A 21,917-nucleotide genomic window follows, 5' to 3' on the forward strand; every position below is an offset into this window, starting at 1 on the left:
ACTCCCGACCCCAAACGCCGCCCTACCTCCCTGGTCGACGTCAACCCCTCGACTCCCCCGCACCAAACCAGAAAAACGCGCAGCTCCGATTCCCTTGCCAGACGGTGGCTTCTCCCAAAGTAAAAAAAACAAGCAAAAGAAAAGGTAACGGGATGATTACCATCAGTGGATTAGGCAGCGCGCGAAACTATTTTAGTGAGAGATTGGGTTCCTCGACTTTTCCCCGCGAGCTAAGGCGAGAACATAAAGTTATGTGACTATAAAGCATCCAGTACCAGAGCACCTTAATTATCTCTCTTGCCCACTCGCTGCTCAGTGTACTGGAGCGCCACCATAACCCCACCGGCATGGCAAGATTACGGCGCCCCCCATGGAAACAAGATGACCACGGAATGCGCCCACTATGTGTGAAACGCCTGTCTGAGACCTACACGCTTCTCAGCTGGTGACGAGTCTGATCACCCTAGGCATCTAGCGGAGCGCCCAACAGACTCCCTCAATGGACGACTGGATGTACATAGTAACTTGCCTAGCAAGGACGGCGCCGTCCTCGCTTACGGGCAGAGACCCGGCCTCTCAAAGGACACCGTGACCATAATCTGCAACGAGGCGGTTTTCCCGGACCCCTCTGCTTGATGTTCTCAGACGGTTTAGACATCTCTGCTCCTCAAAGGTGTTCCTTTCTGGGAGAGCACGTTGGTAGGAGTATCGTATAAACCGGAATATAGCTCGACCCCCTACCTTAGGGGGGAAAAGTTGACAACGAAAACAATTCGGCTGAGAAACACACAAACGATGTCTATATTTGCTTGAAACGCGGGCTGAGAAGCGCCCGCGTTGCAGCTTCAGCTGTCGCTCGCGTGCTCACCGCCAAAGTGGGCACGATACTACATCATGTGCGTTTTTGCTTCCGTATATGTCGCCTACTGATTATGTATTGTTCGCATAGATTTTCTATGTGAGAATAAAACAAGAGTTTAAATCGTGTTTGCGACCTGTTACCAACTGTTTCTTTTCTATTATGCACCTAATTTGCTTATATAGGGAGTATTTTGCTGAACGTTTCTATCTAGAACCGTGAGTAATCACTGTTGTTATTTATGCATCTTGTCTTCTGTGTCTTGTGCTGACTTTCTGCTGTTCTGTGAAGGTTCTCAAGCATCTCTGTGCCAAGAAGTCGTCAAGTTGTTACTGGGCGAAAATAAACTCTAATTAATAAAGACAATGAACGATGATTCCGGTTAAGAAAAAATTCCCTCACTACTACGCTTATGGGTCAGGTGAACAAGAAAGCCCTTGTTTATAAAGAAACCGTGTAAAACCAGCTTTTGTTTTGTGAATCATACCTGATGATCCACTTTCATCTCTAACTTGCAATTACAGGGGTATTCGCAGCAATCAGTTCTGGCCGCTAAAGCATGAGACCAGCAGGCTGTTGCCGGTTGAATAACTGCAACCTCCCACACTGCTGTGGCATGGTTTTTTCTGGAAAAACGAAACTGTGCAGCTAACTTCGCTGGAATAGCCGGAACACACAAGCGCGCGCAAATGCAAGTGCACCAATTTTTCCTCAGTAGCCTAATAAGAGATCTCGCATACAAAAAGAACTTAGTGGCATGGATATCCAATCAATCTTTCTCACCATTTCCATTGCTCGGTGGATCTCCCAGAAAGCTGGCTCCACGTGCTCCGCGAAAAGATTCCGGTTGCCATGTAACACGGCAGGTGCCCTGTCCGAGCATGTGTCAAATGTGTCATTATCACAGTGATCAGTCCGGTAATTCCACGAGCATGGGAACACCAGCAGGTGCTCAGGGTGGATGCTGAACAGAATGTTGAGTATATCCTGGTCTCCCCAAGGAATGACGTTTGTGTATTTCCGGAGAAGACGATTCATCCATCGCTCCCAGGGAAACGCCCGCATCCGTGTCAGGTTCATCAGCATCACGCCCGAATTGAGTCCTATCGAGGGAGAGGGCAAGGAACGGGAAGAGAGAATTGTTTTAAATATCCTCTCAAATTAGGCAGTCCGCTAATTCTTCCCTGGGAGAAATATTTGAGCACACAGGATATGTATATCGATTACCTCAATTTCTATAAACACATGAATAAGGTAAACGTTGCTATAATGACATGACCTATAACGAAACAATCGATGAGACAAGCACATTCGAATTCCTTTAAAAGTACATAAAAATCAATCAATTTGAAACATCTTTTGAGGAGAAAGAATTTGCCTATAACAGGATGTAAGGAAAAAATTGTTGGGAAATTAGGACTTTCTGCCGATTTCACGAGTGTGCCTCGCCAACTTGAGATGGTGCACAACACGACGACAATGGGTCCTCGATTTAGCCGGCACCTCTAGAATCAGTTCAAAGCAATGCAAAGAGGGTTCCGCCATCCTTGATATTCTGCGGAACAAGACCTCCACTTTTTTCGTCTCCTTCTGCGCCTCCTCGGCAGGGAGTGCAGGCAAAGCCAGGAACTAGACCACCTGCACCTGTCCGCACCACCGGTGAATCGAACGGTGCGGCTCAGGTACCGCGACCTGCACCACTGAAATGAAGGAAAAACTGAGGCTGCACCACCTGAACTGGGTCACGTGGTGCAGGTGAAACAAATGTACCAAATATTTGACAGTTCAAAAATCCCGCCATGAGTTCTCCAGTGACGCATGTGAAGCTGGATAACATCAACGCCCGCCATCAAGTGTAATGCAAAAAATTGTCGGCATATCTGCTCACTTTGCCGCAAATATCGTCAGAAGAGCCTAGTTTTCTGCCACCCCTGCCATGTAAATGCCTCTCATGTCACACTCGTCCAATTCCATCTCGCTTCTGAAGGGATAAACACGGTAGAGGCTTCCTCAAGGAAATTCTAATTTTCCATGTACCGCAGACGATGCACAATCCTCCTGAGGCTTTGTTTACCAATGAAGTTGGAATGCCGGCACGATGTGTAGGCTAGGGTGGAGCGCTTTTTGTATTTTCGGGTCCAAACATTATTTTAGATGCGTATTCTTTATTTGGTGTCATATCACCATCAATTATTAGTCCTTGGTTACTTTATTGCACCACACACTGCATGAGGAACACGTACAACGTGAAGTTAGGAACAACCTTCTGGCATGCAGCATGACAAAAAATAAGCTGCAAAAATCCAATTTCAGATATACAGGCAAAAATACACTTAAATGGAATCATGGGATCATCAGATATAAAGAATGATGGATGGAGTGGAATATGTAGTCTGTAAAGTTGTGGGAAATGTTTGCACTGTGTTGTGTCTAGTGCCTTACATTTTATTAGGATGTGCATAACAGATCGGTGTTCTTCACACCTTGTGCACAGGGGTCTTGAAAAGGCAGTGAGCATGTGGGAGTGTGTCGCATGCGTGTGGCCTATCTGTTATTCAGATAGGGCAACTTCGGTGAATCTGTAGTGTGAGTCAGTAGTGTGTGGTCCCTAAGCGTGGTTTTATTATGTGTAACTCGTCATTCTGTGTATTTCAGTCTGCTTGCCAAATTTTACCAGGTGTTGCTTGAGTTTGGCCTAGGGTACCGTTGCTTTGTCCACTGTATGTATCAGTGCAGTAAGAGCGGCCATCTGATGCGGCCAACGCATACGACGCATCAGTGGAGACCCTCGCACATCACTTCGCCATTACTGTCAACATCTGCACCGGACGACACCGCTTCGGAAAGCTTCAACAGCTTCCCGGTGAGTCAATTGCCGACTTCTGCGGACGGATCATTGTGCGCTGCTGGCACATCTGTCCACTCAGAGCAGAGGGCGACAATCTTTTCAGATTGAAACATGGTCACAAAGACTCCATACAGCAAGAGGGGGAACTGGTTGGGATGTGGATGGGCAATGCGATGAAATATACAATGCAGAATCACTTGCCACGATGCATGACGATGATGTGCTTGGTGATTGCCTGGCCCCGCAGGAATGAGGATTTTAGAGGTGACAAAGCATCGAAGGTTGTAGGACTGGGGAAACATCTGCTGTTCAACTTGACCCACCTGGTGTCGGCAGACCTTGATCGGCATCTCATGGTCTGAGGCACGGGGTGTATGGGGCGTGGTCGAGCTTTGGCCGCGGTTGGGCTGGGACTACCCGACATGGCCTACATGCCTTGGGTGATCCCATCCACGCCAAGACCACGCGAAGAACAGACCAGGATAAGAATGACTTACCCCCACCCTCCACCAAAATATAACCTGGCGGGAGGACAGATGACACGAACCATGGCGAAGATTGATGAACGATTTATTACAGTAAAGAAATGGTGGCCACAAGAAAGCGTGCGCAAAGACACAGCGACTTTGTCGTCCTGGGCATATTTCATAAGCCACGGCACTATGTGGCATTGCCCACCTATGTGTCCATGACAGTACGTAGTACCTAATATATATATATATATAAATATACATATATATATATATATATATATATATATATATATATCTATATATATATATATATATATAGTATGAGTAAATAGTTGGATACACACAAGAACAATAACAAGCAAGGTTTATTTACGTACCGGCAAAGGAACTTGCCTTCTTCAGAGTACAGTTGCAAGATTTTGCTGTCAACATTTTAAGCAAATTTCTTATATAGCTTTGCAGAAAACTGTGAGAAGGAGTGGAAGACGTTTCGGAAATGGAGAGTATGCATGCAGTCTCGCTCTGCCTATGTCACAATAAAAAAAAGAAAAAAAAAGAAGAGAGAGAGAGAGAGAGTGAGAAAGGGGTCGTATTAACAAAGCAGCTCTCAACGTTGCACCTGGACGGGGCAACGTACGCGGTGTGGGCTGCAAGTTCATTCTGACAGTACGGAAAACTGGATAATCGCGGTTTAAAAAGGAAGGTAAGCCGTTGGCGGGGAGACTGGTTGGGGCGGAAGCGAAGATGGGTGTGCCCCCCGCGGATAGAGAGATTAGATACCGCGCACAAAAGAGCATTGCACATTAGCTAGCAACTGAACAGGATATAGTTAGGTTCTATAAATCACAAATAGTTAAACATTTCTAAGTGGTGGTTGGAACGCGGTTTCCTTCCCGAGGACAAATGGCATTGTTGAGCCGCATTAGGCTAATAAAGCTGCTGTATTTGGAGAGTTTCTCCGAATTCCGATGGGAAACTCAAGGGTAGGATTAATAAACATTGTTATAGAAATTATGAAGCCGCCATTTTTATTCAAGGGTATCCCTCGATTAAAATTGAAGGTATCGAGGGTATCCCTCGATAAAGAATGGCGGCCTCATAATTTTCCTCCTTATAATTCGAAACGTAATCCGAAATTGGTGGCCTCATAATGCGAAACATCTTCCGCTCCTTCTCACTGTTTTCTGCAAAGCTATATAAGAAATGCGTTCCAAATGTTTGTGGCAGCTAAATCATGGGCCTCTTCGATTTTAAACTTCTGGCTCCCCGCGGGCTGCCCGCGGGTAGTCCGAGGATTCCCCGAAGCCATAGGGATACACGGGAAAATCGAATGTTGGTCTATTTCTCGGGGAGTCCGCGGTGAGCCCGAGACTGTAAATCGAAGAGGCCCCATGTAACTGTACTCTGATGAAGGCAAGTCCCGTTGCCGCTACGTAAGTAAACCTTCCTTGTTATTGTTCTTCTTGTGTATACGACTGTTTACTTGTACTATTTCTGTGCGCTTTGTGAGTTTTATCTTTCTCTCTATATATAAGTATATATATATATATATATATATATATATATATATATATATATATATATAAATATATATATATTGTGGTACCGGGGTTCTTGCACCCGGCCGCGGTTCCCCAGAAGGACACTGAGCCCCCTCGATCACACCTTTACTTGGAGTTCCGCTACGCCAAGTTACACCGCTCAGCCGATCTGGCTGCACACACGTCGCCCAGCCGAGTCCGCCATGTTCCATCCTATCTCCCCTCGCGCCACATCTTCATACTCCGCCGGAACATGTCCATCGCGCGGGATTGTCCCCCGCCACTATTGCCGGATTACCACACTCTCCCCCCCTCCGAAGAAAAGGCCGACGCTGGCTGCCCTCGGCTGCAGTCGTCGGCACTCTCGAGGGACTCCCACGGCTCAGCCCGGATGGCAGTAGACCGGTGCCACAGGTGGCCTCCTAAGACCCGGGGGTCCTTGCGGAAGGTCCAAACGTGGCAAGGTCCTGTCCGCGGGCCTTGCTCCGCGGGTCGCGTCGGCACTCTCGAGGGACTCCCACGGCTCAGCCCGGATGGCAGAAGACCGGTGCCACAGGTGGCCTCCTAAGACCCGGGGGTCCTTGCAGAAGGTCCAAACGTGGCAAGGTCCTGTCCGTGGGCCTTGCTCCGCGGGGGTGGTGTCCGGCGCAGTCGTCAGCAGCTGTCCGCCTCGAGCTCCTGCTTCATCTTGGCGAACTCCTCCTTGGTCATGGAGCCCTCGCCCTCGCCGAGCTTCTGGAACTTCTCCCGCGAGGCGTCGAAGTCCGGCCGCGGAGGGGCCGGGGGAATAATCATCCCGGCGTAGTCCTCGCTCTCCTCCAGGGCGTCATGGAGCCAGATGAACTCCTCGTGCTGCCGAAGCACAGAGAACTCCGACTTCTGGAAGTCCGACAGCGTCGTCTTGGTGTGGACAGTGAACTTGACCTTGTCCCTCTCGCTGAGGGCATCCGAGATGTCCACCACCAGAGACTGGTCCGCCAGGTCGATCGTGTCTGACCGCATCTTCAGCGAGCTGTCGGTCACGTTTGCCGCGGAACACCAAAACGAGGAAGAAGACCACAATGCCCTTCCCAGGAACCACGGCCGGCCCCACGTTCAGGGCGCCAAATGTGGTACCGGGGTTCTTGCACCCGGCCGCGGTTCCCCAGAAGGACACTGAGCCCCCTCGATCACACCTTTACTTGGAGTCCCGCTACGCCAAGGTACACCGCTCAGCCGATCTGGCTGCACACACGTCGCCCAGCCGAGTCCGCCATGTTCCATCCTATCTCCCCTCGCGCCACATCTTCATACTCCGCCGGAACATGTCCATCGCGCGGGATTGTCCCCCGCCACTATTGCCGGATTACCACAATATATATATATATATATATATAGATGTGGGTTCGAGTCCCGCTCCCGGAAAAACGGCGGATTTTTTCTCGACTTGTATTTTCGCTTATTTTATCAATGTATCAAAAAAAAAAAGAAACGTGACCAACACACGTCATTCGGCCCTATTAAATATTTCGAAAAAAGCCGACTAGCACTGTCAATGACGACTGCAACCCTGATATATATATATATATATATATATATATATATATATATATATATATATATATATATATATATATTTGATTGCGGGAAGGGCTGTCTTAGGTTGCCGTAACAAATAGTAAAAAATGGGTATAGCTTCTAACAAAACTGTTTATTGGTCGACGTTTCGGTCGGATGACGACCTTTATCAAGACAACATTTCGTATTTCTCTGCACATATTTATAGGCTCGTCGTGCAACGACGCCGATAAAGAGAGAGAGAGAGAGGAGGTTTTGGGGAGAAAAGCACCAACAAACACACCCTCTCGGCGAGTTGAGGTAAAGTGAGAGAGAGAGAGAGAAAAAAAATAGGAAAATAAAACAAACCTAAACATGCATAGGGGAGAGAAGAGTACACAAATCTTTCAAAACGCTGTCCTCTATCATTCGTCAGCTTGACAGGGACCGCCCCCTTCAGAAGGGCGCCGCTCTGCTCAAGAAAGGAAAGCGCAAAGTAGTAACTTAAAGGATCTCACACAATCACTGGGGGCACAGCATTCCAACGGTCACTGACATTACGGGAATGGTTTACAGGAAGCGGTCGCAGCCGCGCACATGTTTCAGTGACGCCAACCCTTCAAACAAATAGGAAGGCTCGTTAAGAGTGTAGGTACGATCTCCGCACTGTGGTTCAAAACATGTAAGGTTCCGCCGATCGGCTGGACGGGTGGGCGGCATTCATAATGCTTCGGTCTATTCTCCCGCTCCGTCCGGGCAGTCGAAAGGTCCGTCCCTGACCATGAACCCGGAGAAGGGCGCTTAGCTAATCCTCTACCGGCACGCGAGTGTGGCTCGGGCCCTTTGTTGGAGTAAACGACGGCGGACGCCTCGAGACTGTTTGTGGTATATGCCGCCCGTGCGGAAGCACCAGAAAGGAAATGTATAAAATAAGCATAGCTTTATTACTTGTTTAAACAACACAGACACTTACAATTTAGATATAGGATTATTCCGCAGCCAGATTTTCAACAGCATGTATAGACGCCATAATGCCCGGGCTAACATTCATCCCTGCCTTTACGGTATTAAATTTGTTAATAATATAAGATTCACGTTGTTCGCGTTCTCTTGTAGTAGACAATCCACTCTGTAAAAGTGTAGCTTTGATGGAATCGAACGGGTGGTTTTCGGAGTAAATATGTCGGGATAAGGGTAGATCCGGAAGTGAACGAACATATTTGCGCGATGGTTGTTGAAGCGCATGCGGAATGCCGTGTCCGTCTGGCCAATGTATTGAATGCCACAAACACCGCACTCCAGAAGGTACACGACATTAGAAGAGTCGCAGTCGAGTGTCGCGTCAATTAGATGTTTGAAATTGGAGTTGATGCTTTCTGCCACCGTGGTTGTCTTCATGTGTTTACATCCGCGGCACCGTGCCTTTTCGCATGGTTGACACCCACCTTTGGGTGTCCTCTCAGTTTGGCGTGTACACGGTAATCTTTATTATTTTTGGGGCGGCTGTATACGACACGAGGATGGGTGGGGAAGATTTTCGAAAGCCGTTCACTCTGTTGTAGCATGTTGAAATGCTTTCTCAAGATTTTGTTTATGTTCGGGGAATTGCCACCGAACGTCAAAACCAGGTTGCCTCTCCCCTCTGGTTTAGTTCTTTTTCATGGTGCAGTAACTCTTGGCGATCAAGGTTGGCCGCTTTGCAAATAGCGTCGTTGGTTATGGGAGGTGCGTATTGTTGCTTCGCGAGTACATTGCGCACGTTTTCTGCGTTTTCCTTGAAGTGCTTGGGGCGGGAACACATTCTCCTAAATCTGACCCCCAGCCAAGCGCGAGACACTGCGAGAAGCTGGAATCCAGTCCATAAAACGAGGAAAGCCCTGCCACTCCCCCGTCAAAGGTACCATCTCCAAAAAAACTGTGGCTCTGCACGTCGCATTTACATGAATTTACATCCTGGCCGAGCAAATGTTTCGACCTCCTCTCCCTCCGATCAAACGCGTGATCAGCTGCTGACGCCTAATTTTTTTTAAGATAAGGAAAACAATTGACAAGCGGGTGCGCCATTACCTACATGTGCGTGTACTCAAAATAAATCTAAAGGCTGGGATCGCCCCCCGGGGCCTTCTTCTATCATTAACACCATCGACGCATACCTTTAACAAACGTGAAACACAAAATTGGAGCGACATTCCAAAATCCGCATCACTTCAGCTAACTAAAATCGTAGTAGATCATTGTGATAATACACTCGCGTCTCTGAGGGCGGAGGAGTTTCGTGCTAGGCATAATATTGTCCTTTCGGCGCTGGAGGCCAGCGAACTAGAATTTTTTGAGAAAAAGAAGACAGATTAAATATACAGAATTAAAATAAAAAAAATTCTCAAGGGATAAAGTTCCATACTCGAACGAGTTTTCTCAAATCAATTCAGCTCTTTACCACGCGGACATTGAGAATCCTGAAATTACACCCCCAATTCGGCCCTGCAAGTCGAAAGAAATGCCAAAAACTCAAAAGATCATAGATGAAAACATGATTAACGTCTCCGGAGTACAGCTTACTAATAATGAGCGGTCATTATTCTCGCGCGGGCTGACATTTTGCCCAAGTACCGGCCGATATAATGAGTTTGGCTTGCTAAAAGATTTGGACAATTTTTCACGGAATTTGCGCCTTGAAGAATATTTTTTCGAGGAGCCAGCGAAAGAACGCACTGCCACAACCCCCTTTAATGTAGGGCGGCTATGGACACCGAAATCGAAGCGAGGAAAACACTTGGACTCGTACATTGAGGCCGTTCAAAGAGACGTCCTGCGGGTTTATAACGCTCGCAAACCAGGGGCCCTGACTCTGTCTAAAGAGGAGCGCGAAGCACTTAAAGCACTGAGTGATTGAACAGACATTGTCATAAAACCGGCCGATAAAGGGGGAGGGATTGTAATACTTAGTAAACCAGACTACATTCAAGAAGGCCACCGTCAGTTACATAACGAATTTTTCTACCAAAAACTTGACGCAGATGCAACTGCTGAACATCAGGAAATAATAACAACAACACTAAATAACCTTGTAAAAATTGGGTAAATAGAGCCACGCCTCCATAAAGCACTTAAAGCAGCACACGCAACGCCAGGAAGGTTTTACATGCTGCCTAAAGTTCATAAAGAAGGGAACCCTGGTAGACCAATAAATTCGAGAAGAGGCACTCTCACCGAACCAATATCAAGCTACATAGACTCCCTGATTAAGAAAATACCCGCCACCCATTCGGCGTATCTTCGTGATACTAACCACTCCCTACGGGAAATCGACAACATAAAAATCTGTGATGGCGCCTTCCTTGTAACTCTAGATGTAAGTTCTCTGTACACAAATATACCTCACCGAGATGGGATTCAGGCCCTGGTTGAGTCATATAGCATACATCTGGATCACGAATCTCCAAGCCCACAAGTTACTGAAACTTTGACCAAGCTAGTGCTGGAGTTAAAAAGCTTTGAATTCCACAATCAGTATTACCTACAAATAAACGGCACGGCGATGGGCACTCGAATGACACCGAACTACACTAATATATTCATGAACGATCTCGAAAGAAAATTCCTATCAACCCGTGAAATTAGGCCATTTTTTACAAACGCTTTCTGGACGATGTATTCCTTATTTGGCCCGGTACGGAGGAGGACTTAATCGACTTCATCGAGTATTTCAACAACGCCCATCGAAGCATCGCATTCACTTATACCTATACAACTACGGAAATCAATTTCCTTGACGTGCATATAAATACAGACAAAGGAGAATTGATCACTACAGTTTAAAAAAACTAACCGATAGGCAGCAGTATCTGCAATTTGAGAGTTGTCATCCGCGCAACTGCAAAACGAGTATCCCATACTCGCAGGCCCACCGATTTAGGGGAATTTGTTCCCGCACCGAGGACTTCGAGGCAAACGCAGAAAACTTGCGCAATGCAATCGCGAAAAAAACAATACCCACCTCCCATAGTCAACGACGCTATTTGCAAAGCGGCCAACCTTGATCGCCAAGAGTTGCTGCACCACGAAAAAGAAGTAAATCAGAAAGGGAGGGGCAACCTGGTTTTGACGTTCGGTGGCAATTCCCCGAACATAAACAAAATCTTGAAAAAGCATTTCAACATGCTACAACAGGGTGAACGGCTTTCGAAAATCTTCCCCACCCCTCCACGTGCCGTATACAGGCGCCCCAAAAATATTAAAGATTACCTTGTACACCCCAAAACTGAGAGTACACACAAAAGTGGGTGTCAACCATGCAGAAAGGCACGGTGCCGCGTATGTAAACACATGCAGACAACCACAGTGGCAGAAAGCACCAACACCAATTTCAAACATCTAATTCACGCGACACTCGACTGCGACTATTCCAATGTCGTGTACCTTCTGGAGTGAGGTGTTTGTGGCATTCAATACATTGGCCAGACGGGCGCGGCATTCTGCATGCGCTTCAACAACCATCGCGCACATGTTCGTTCACTTCCGGATCTACCCTTATCCTGACATATTAACTCCGAAAACCACCCGTTCGATTCCATCAAAGCTACACTTTTACAGAGTGGATTTTCTACTACAAGAGAACGCGAACAACGTGAATCTTACATTATTGACAAACTCAATACCGAAAATGCAGGGATGAATGTTAGCCTGGGCATTATGTCGTCTATACATGCTGTTGAAAATCTGGCTGCGGAATAATCCCCTATCTAAATTGTAAGTCTCTGTGTTGTTTAAACAAGTAATCAAGCTATTCTTATTTTATTCATTTCCTTTCTGGTGCTTCCGCACAGGCGGCATATACCGCATACAGCCTCGAGGCGTCCGCCGTCGTTTACTCCAACTAAGGACCCGAGCCACTCCCGCGTGCCGGTAGAAGATTAGTTAAGCGCCCTTCCCGGGTTCATGTTCAGGCACGACCCCTTAGACTGCCCGGACAGAGCGGAAGAACAGACCGAAGTATGATGAATGCCGCCCACCCGTCCTGCCAGTCGGCGGAACCTTGCATGCTTTGAGCCACAGTGCGGAGATCGTACCTACACTCTTAACGAGCCCTCCTGTTTGTTTGAAGGGTTGGCGTTACTGAAACATGTGTGCGGCTGCGACCGCTTCCTGTAAACCATTCCCGTAATGTCAGTGACCATTGGAATGCTGCGCCCCCAGTGATTGTGTGAGATCCTTTCTGTTACTGCTTTGCGCTTTCCTTTCATAAGCAGAGCAGCGCCCTTCTGAAGCGGGCGGTCCCTGTCACTCTTTCTGCAAGCTGACGAAAGATAGAGGACAGCGTTTTGAAAGATTTGTGTACTCTTCTCTCCCCTATGCATGTTTAGGTTTCCCCCCCCTCTCTCTCTCTTAGTTTCTCCTTTTGTTAACATTTACCTCATCTCACCGAGAGGGTCTGTTTGTTGTTGCTTTTCTTCCCAAATCCGCCTCTCTCTCTCTCTCTCTCTCTCTCTCTTGGCGTCGTTGGACGACCAGCTTATAAATACGTGCAGAGAAATACGAAATGTTGTCTTGATAAAGGTCGGCATCCGACCGAACCGTCGACCAATAAACAGTTTTGTTAGAAGCTATACCCATTTTTTACTATATATATATATATATATATATGTATGTATGTATAGTAGCCCGAATGAGGAGCAATAAAATGAAAAATTGTTCATATTATGCGATAACCCTGGCGCCGTGAAGGATGTGGAAGTGCTCGGAAGGGTAAGGTATAGTGACCACAGTATGATAAGATCACGAATTAGGCTAGATTTGAGGAGGGACCATAACAAGCTAATACGAAAGAAGCCGATGAATAAGAACAGTAAGACGTAAAGTAGAAGAATTCAGGATCGCGGTGCAGAACCGGTATTCCGCACTTACCGAGGAAGCAGACTTTACGACACCGGAAGCCAGCGACAATCCTGCACGCATTATCACGAAGTGTGCAGTGGAAGTCGGGGGCACGATGGGTAGACAGAATACTGGTAAACTTTCCCAGGAGACGAAAGATCTAATTAGGAGACGGCAAACCATGACAATCTCCACCGCAGCTGACAGACTAGAACTAGCGGAGCTTTCGGAGTTAATCAATAAGCGTAAGACAGCTGACATACGGAAATATAATATGGAGAGGATCGAACACGCTGTAAAGAATGGAGGTAGCCTGAAAGCAGCGAAGAGGGGTCCTGGCGTGGGGAAAAATCAGAAGTATGCACCTAAAGACAAGCAAGGCAATGTCATCACAAATAGGGATAAAACAGTCACAGCAGCTGAAGACTTCTATAGGGATCTGTACAGTAGCCGGAACATCCAGGATAATGCCGGACAAGAAAGTAGTTAAGAGGAGATTGACATCCCACCAGTAACAACCGAAGAAGTAAGGAAGGCTTTGAAAGAAACGAAAGGGGGCAAACCACCTGGTGAGGATCAGATAATAGCAGACCTCTTGAAGGATGGCGGAGAAATTGTACTTGAAAAACTGGCAAACCTCTATACGCAATGCCTAATATGACGGCAAGTATACCGGAGTCTTGGAAGAACGCGAACATCTTCCTAAACCATGAGAGTTGACATACAGGACTTGAAAAATTACAGGCTAATCAGCTTGCTGTCAGTTGTCTACAAGGTACTTAACAAGCTAATCGATAGCAGAATTTCTGCAACCTTAGATTTTAGTCAACCTAAAGAACAAGCATATTACTCGGTCGAAACCTCAGCAGTCATTTAGGCATTACGGAACAAGGGTGTAGATGAGCATTTTGTAAGAATACTAGAGGATATCTACAATGGGTCCACAGTTACCATCATCCCCCATAAGGAGAGCAGTAAAATACCTAAAATAAAGGGCGTTAGACAAGGACACACAATCTCCCCAATGTTAATCACAGCATGTATACAAGTAGTATTCAGAACATTGGATTGGGAACAGGTGGGATTAAGGGTTAATGCAGAATACGTGAGTAAACTCAAATATTCCGATGACGTAGCCTTGTTAACTAACTCGGGGTGGAATTGCAAAGCATGCTTACCGCACTGGACAAACAGAGTAGAACCGTGGTCCTAAAAGAGATATGCAGAAAACTAAAGTAATTATCATTATCCTCCAGAGAGCACAGCAGTTTGGGATAGGGGGCGAGGCAGTGAAATTGGTAAGAGAATATATCTACTTAGGCCAAGTTGTGACCCCGGATCCCTACCATCAGGCAGAGATAGAAGAATCAGAATGGCGTGGAGTGCATAGGCAGACATTTCCAGATAATGAATAGCAGCCTACCATTGTCCCTGAAGAAGAAAGTGTATGACAGCGGCATCTTACTGGTACTCACCTACGGGGCAGAAACTTGGAAGCTCACTAAGAGGGTTAAAATTAAATTAACAATGACTCTGCGGGCAATGGAGCGGAAAATGATAGGTGTAATATTAAAGGACAAGAAGAGAGCGGATGAGGTCAGGGAACAAACGCGTGTTCAGGACATAGTAGAAATTAAGAAGAAGAAATGGACGTGGGCAGGGCATATAATGCGAAGACAAGATAACCGTTGGACATTATGGTCATTACGGGTAACAGAGTTGATCCCAAGAGAAGGCAAGGGTTTGGGGGGGCGGCCGAAAGTTAGATGGGCAGATGAGATCAAGAAGATTGTGGGGATAAATTGGTCACAGTTGGCACAGGAGGGGGGTATAATAGGAGAGGCCTTTGCCCTGTAGTGGGCGTAGATACGCTGGTGACGATATATATATATATATATATATATATATATATATATATATATATATATATACAGAAATAAATGCCGGCAGTCTGTTTTTCCTAACGAGCCCCTCATTTCCCAACCTATATATATATATATATATATATATATATATATATATATGTATATATATATATGGTAAGTGTAGAGAGAGGCACACTAGAGAAACATAACATAAACATAAAAGTTTACTGACGTTTCAGGAAGAGGACTTCCTTTCTTCAGAGTACAGAATAAGCTGGTTTCAGGTTAATATATGCACAGAAAATGTAGCAAGGGCGAGGGAAGGGCAAGGGAAGAGAGGATTTGTGCAATTCGATCATGGTTGGTGGGCAGAAACAGAACGAGAGAAGAGGAAGAGGGAAAATAGGATAACAAGTACCCATAGTCACGGGGTACGAACATGAGAGAAAAGAGCCAAACAAGAAAAAAAAAACAGAGCGAACAAACAAAAAAATTTAACAAGGTAATTCCCTCTTCCCCCCAAGGCAACAGGGGCGAAAGAGGGGTGGAAACAAAATATGCCCATGCACGCATTTTACATCGGCAAAAACATCACACACACGCTGAATGAACATGAGAAAACAGCAGAGTAGGAAAAAAAATAAAAATGTAATTACCCTTTCCCTCTTGGCAAGAGGGGAAAAGAGAGATGGGTAAACAACATATGCCAATGCACGGAATTGGCATGGGTGTAAACAAAGAGAACAAGGAAGTCACAGTCGCCTGGTACGAACATGAGAAATAAGTACGAAGAAAAAGAAATTAACAACTGCTGAGATTCCGCAGAAATTCTAACTGCTGAGAACTTAAAAGCGCGTTCTTGGATCAAAAATACCCAAATCAAGTGATCGATTACGCAATTACACGTGCTAACTGGTTGAACCGTACCGAAATTCCCCGTAAAAAAGCTCCAAAATCCAATCCACAAACAAACCTGGTTTTTACCCATTGGGCCTCTTCGAAAGTTCCATCTGTACTAAGAAAACGTCATAGTACCCTCGTGCAAAGTAAACGCCCAAAAAGAATATTTCTGGAACCACCACGCGTTGTTTATAGACGCAGCAAAATTTTGAGCGACGTGCAATAAAAATGACTTTGTGGAGAAGGCGCGGAAGGCAAGGCTCAACAAAAATGATATTGGCTTCTCCGGTGAAGCCCAGGTACCCGTTTTTTGTGATCGACCACCTAACCCCTGAAAACAAGAAACTTTTTGCTAAAGCACTGGAATAAAATCAAATCAAATCAAAAGTTTAGTTCGCTCACAGTTACATCGACGTGAAAAATGTACATCGAAGGGGCAAGGAAAAGAAAGAATTAAAGAAGGAACTACAGGAAAAGAAAAGAAACGAAAGAAAGGAAAGAAGGAAAAGGAACTAAAGAAGGAATTCAGCTGGACATTCTTGTAGACCGACAATTGCCGTATCAAGGCCCTCAAAACAGAGGATAGCAAAGTTTATCGGATAACCACAGAAAACGACCTGCGCGTGTTCAAGTAATTTATACTTGAACACTTCGCGTCTGACCCCTGTCTGCGCAGTTTATAGCAATGGGTTTATCACCTGGTGAAGCAAAATCCCGTCTTTCAAATCATAACCGCTCATTGATCCACTTTATTGCGCGGAGCCTCCGCAAAAATGTCGACACAATCAATAACTTGATCGAGTCGCTGAGCCATTCTTTCACTTTCATTTGCATTTCTGAAACGTCGCTTTCAGATTCTGACGGCAATATGTATGCTTTTCCATCATGCCAAACAGAGTATTGCCATCGCATGTCAGATAGTCACGGGGGCACAGCAATTTTCATCTCTAGTGACGTCTCGTACATGCGCAGACACGATCTCTCATTAAACGCTAGCCTTTGCGAATCAGTTTGGGTCAAAGTCGATCGGACATTCCTGTCACACAACAATAAAAACTTCAGCCTCGGTTGCATTTATCGTTCGCCATCGTCTTGTATTACTGATTTTGTGCTTGGCCTTGATGTTATCCTCAACAAATTAACTGCTGAAAATAAGAACGTTCCCTTAGTAGGTGATATGAATATCAACTTGCTCGACACCGAAGCTAACTTATGCTATACTTACACTGATTGCTTTTCAGGGTTTGGTTTTGAATCATTGATTAATGTCCCTACAAGATGCACGCCACAGAAACGCGAACGCTCATAGACCACGCGTTATGCAACCTATCACATGCCCCCCACTCCGCTGTTGTTGATATTGACGTAACCGATCATTTACCCATTTTTCTTACCTACAACACTGAAGCACCGTGTAGAAACACTACCCACTTCACATCACTATTCGACTGTGACTAATTCATTAAAACCATTAGCGTAACTAACTGGGGAACTGGTAATTCCGTGTGTGATGCTGAGAAAGCTCTGAATCAGTTTTCTTCGTTATTTGTAAGAGCTGTAACTTTAAATACAATCACTATAAAATGCAAGAAGCAATATAAATACCCGTGTAACCCTTGGATGACAAGTGAGCTTTCAGAAAGTATCCGAAAAAGATAATCTTTGCAGAAAAATAAACGACAGCCTTTTATTTCTTACCTCGCTCGGCGTTTTAAAAGGTACTGCTCTCTTTTAAACCTTCTATTAAAACAGGCGAAGAAACGTTACTATGAAAACAAATTTGCCAAAAATAAAAACTACCCAAAACAACAATGGAATTGACTAAATGCCTTCCTGAGTACGTCCAAACACAACGTTGCTGTATCGAAAATTACTCATAATGGAATAAATCTGAACATACCCATTCACATTGCTAGTGCTTTTAGCGATTATTTTGCCTCCAGATATAAAAAAACCTGTGAGAATATAAACGTGCGTCACAACATCCGCCGTGCTAGCCAGTCTTTTTTCCGTTTCCCTGTCCCAGCGAACGAAGTGTTTGCCACGATTTCTTCGCTCAATAATACAACTGCTGGCCTTGATAAGTTTTCCATACGTCATTTAAAACTGGTGGCACATCTAATCTCTGACACGCTCAGTAACATAATCAACCTTATCTTTAGGTCCGGTGTTTTTCCATCCTTTCTCAAAAAAGCAAAGCTCATACCTGTCTTAAAAAAGACGACCGACTAATAATCTCAAAGTATCATCCAATTTCAATTCTTCCCACAATTAGTAAAATAATTTAAAACTAATTTGCTAAATGTCTTAACAGCTACTTATCTAAATTTAATCACTTGAATGAATGCCGGTTTGGTTTCAGATCAGGGCGTTCTACTAACCTACCCGTGCTTTCCTTAACTAACTACATAAAACAATCTATTGACACTGTGAATTTCGTGGGTTCAATTTTTTTAAATTTCAGCAAAGCCTTTGACACGATCAATCACGACGTTTTGTTCCAGACATTAGAAGCCTACGGGGCAACAGGGCCAGCACAAACGTTTCTGAAAAGCTATCTATTCAACAGACAGTTTATAGTATATGTGGCGGATACTTTTTGTGAAACTAAAACTTGTCACCAAGGTGTACCTCCGGGATCTATTTTAGGTCCGCTGCTCTTCATTTTATATATTAATGACTTTACTAACTGACTTCAATCTTTTCATTGCGTCTTATATGCAGATGACACCAAGATATCTTTATCTGATAAATCAATAATTTCTCTCAACTCGAAATTAACTACTGCGCTCAATAGCGTCCTTAAGTGGTATCATGACAATTTCTTATTTATTAATACGGAAAAAAATAAATTTATGATTTTCATGACTTCTAAGAAACAGGTCACCATATTCCCTGACCTTACAGTGAACTAGACTGTCTTGATCCAGTGGCGCGAACGGGAGCGCTTTGCAGCGTTCGGCTGAAGCAAAGCGCGTCTACCGCCGCCAGGGGCGCCACTGCGCCTTCTCCGAAAACGGTACCGCGGTTGCACGGGCCGTTCCTTGGGGTGCTCGCCAGCTATTGCCGCTGCCGTTTTTTACTGTGGTACAGTAATTAATTTTTATGGAAGAAAGATGCTCACTTTTGTTGTCCCTGTACTTTTCTAGGAACGTTTTGTTGCTTATCAGACCCGTTTGAGCCATCGGGCAACGGCTACAAACAAATCGTCTGCTACGGCGCAGACTATACGAGCGGATGTGCGATACGTTGGCGGCGCGCGGTCGGACAGACTCTCCTTCTGTTTATGGCCGAGGCCGGCCTTTCATTTTCTGCGTGTTTTACGTTTCCGTGATGTTCCCCTACAGAAGCAAGAGGTATGCAATCGTCAGGAATATAGTTATTGCGAGTGCTGTCGAATAGAGGTTGGCCAGGCCGGGTACGCGATGTCAAAACGAAGGACGGACACCTATTGCTTTGCTCCGGGTTGTCACAGTGGTTACCCTGCAGGTGCTCCCAAGGCGTCTTTGTTCGCCGCTCCCCTGGACGATGAACTGTGCAAAAAGTGGGAACAAAATTTGGGAAGACTGGACAAACTCTTGACCATATCTTCAGCCGTTGGTGAGCGCCACTTTGAGCCCGAGTGCTTATTGCGGGATTACATCCACGTAATAAACGGCTGTGAAGTGTGACTTGCACGCGGGAAGCTGTCACTGGCTCCAGGTGCTGTACCTACCATCCTGCCTGACTGTGCGTCGAATTCCTTACGGAGCATGCACGCGGAAGCCGCAAAGGAAAAGGCGGGCAACGACAAGATTTTCAGTTTCGGCAGCCAGCAAGCCACGACAAAGCTGAAGAGCCGAAAAAGATGAGGTGCACCAGCCAAACCACGAGGCTTCTCTCTCTCCGCAGTGCTCATCAAATGAAGTCGCAAGTTCTGTGGAATGGGATGCTTTCACAATGAGCCATCTTCAAGAAGTCAAGCTTCCTTCAAAGCTCTGGTGCCGGCTAAATTGTGCTGACGATCGAAACGTTCTTTTCGCTACGACATCGATACGAAGAAAAAAAAGCTAGACATTTTTCACGAGAAATCTGTGCTCTTCTATCCACATGACGACAAAGTGTCGTCGCAAACATTCTTTTCGCGGTGTGTTATGCGGAAGCGGGGAAATATATTCCCTAGCTGTTGCGAACAGTGTGCTGCAAGAAGCTGACAGCAGTTCGGCCTGCAAAGGGGCCATGACGGCTAGGAGGTTTAGTGATGTATTACACGTGCTACCGAAGCTGCGATCTCAAACGACACATTTGGAGACGCTGCCTTCAGCACTAAGTGCCTGGGGAAAGTTTCCACTGAAGGTAATTTGTTCATTGCAAACTTTGCTGCTGAAAAAATCAGCCGGGTGCTACTGGACGCGAGAATACTGGGTATAATTTGCTTCTGTAGAGGCAAATTCACGAGTAGGTTTATGCCGGGACTTTATTACAGTAAATACAAAAAAAGTAAATCCATTCGTAAAGAATTAAACATAGCAGTTGTCCGCCGGCAGCACATCGAACGCGTACGCTCGCATCGATCGTCTGCGCAGGTAGCAGACGACACCAAACAACTCGATTTATAGCCGTTTCCCTACAGCTCAAACGGGCAGATTTGCAACAAAACGTTTCTAGCAAGGTACGGGGATGCCAGACGCAATTAGCCTTGTTTTTTTTTTTTGTAAAGGTTAATTACTACCCAACATCGGAACAGCGACAGCCTGCCGCGGCGGGGCCTTTCGAAGATGGCGCAGTAGCGCCACCTGGTGTTTTCTACACAGAAGAGCACGCCCCTTCCTCGCCGTTCGCGCCACTAGATCATTCTAGTTCACTATACCTGACCTAATGCTCGGACCTTACCCCATTGCTCCATGTGACCATACATTTCTTGGCATTGTGCTCGAACCCAGCCTCACGTTTTGTTTTCATTCGTCTTATCTTAAACAAAAAACCGCATTTCGCATACGTGCATTGTTAAAGGTGAGACCCTTTTTCCAACATCAAGCCCTATAACCACTGTATTTTGCTTTGGTTCACAGTCATATTAATTATGGCATTGCCTCTTGGGGTAGCGCCTACTCTTCTCATGTTTCATCAGTTCAACACATTCAAAATCAATGTATTCGAATTATCACTCGCAGTTCATATCGTTCCTCAGCTTCGGCTGCTTCATGAGAATGAAATTTTATCTGTAAACAAGTTATTTCACTACAATTTAGGCCTTCGTTTACAAGTTACTTCACAGTTATATTTCATACGATACCATTGATCTCAATCGCTTAAAGACTAAACATTTCACCTGGTTTGCCGCAAATAACAACTTATTACGACTGTGCATACTAATTACGGCAAGAAAACTTGCTTCCTTGCAATATCATTTTGGAATAGCCTCCTTTTTGCCCAAAAATTATTATCGTCTATAACAAACCTTAAAACGCCCTTGAAAATTTTGTTGTAAATAACTTCAAGAATCGACTTCCACTGATTTTTTGTTATTATTGCCATTCACTTGTCTATACGTCTACATTTACTACTTTGTACTATATTGTGTTACTGTTGCTTCGAATATTGTGCATTTATATGTAACTTAGTTTAAATCAATGTTTGCTAATTATAAAACTATGCAGTTATTTGTACTTCTCTTCTCTCTTTAGTAGGTTTGTTCATGTTAATTTATTAATCACTGCTCCGACTGACTCACTTTGCGCGTTTTTATAGAGGGTCCCGTTACAGTCTGCGGACTCTGGAACGCTCTTCTGTATATTAATATGTTTGTATACCTTTACATCGAAATAAATTTGATTTTGTGTTTGACTTTGACTTTCTCACGAAAACCAGCATCAGCCGACCACAGACTACTGGTTGCATGCCCTGTAACAAACCACGGTGTGAAGTATGCCCAAAAATGGCCACCGAACAGCGCGCCGCCGCCAGCATAGCTTCAAACTATTACGTTATTGTAAAAGGGAACTTAAACTGTGATTGTACCAACGTAGTATACCTGCAGGA

The 21,917-nt window shown here is 45.3% G+C and overlaps 1 protein-coding gene across 1 annotated transcript in view; it reads right to left on the reverse strand.

Annotated features, from left to right (window-relative positions):
• The window catches only part of LOC144161567 (glucoside xylosyltransferase 2-like), a 69,427-nt gene that overhangs the window by 10,585 nt on the left and 36,925 nt on the right, over positions 1-21,917 (reverse strand). Inside the window, exon 6 of the mRNA XM_077692218.1 lies at positions 1,643-1,962. Within this exon, the coding sequence (XP_077548344.1) occupies positions 1,643-1,962 (320 nt within the window). The remainder of the gene's footprint in view (positions 1-1,642; positions 1,963-21,917) is intronic.

This window comes from Haemaphysalis longicornis, unplaced genomic scaffold (genome assembly GCF_048455015.1).
Source record: "Haemaphysalis longicornis isolate Haplotype H1 unplaced genomic scaffold, Haemaphysalis longicornis Haplotype H1 scaffold_12, whole genome shotgun sequence".
Classification (NCBI taxonomy): Eukaryota; Metazoa; Arthropoda; class Arachnida; order Ixodida; family Ixodidae; genus Haemaphysalis; species Haemaphysalis longicornis.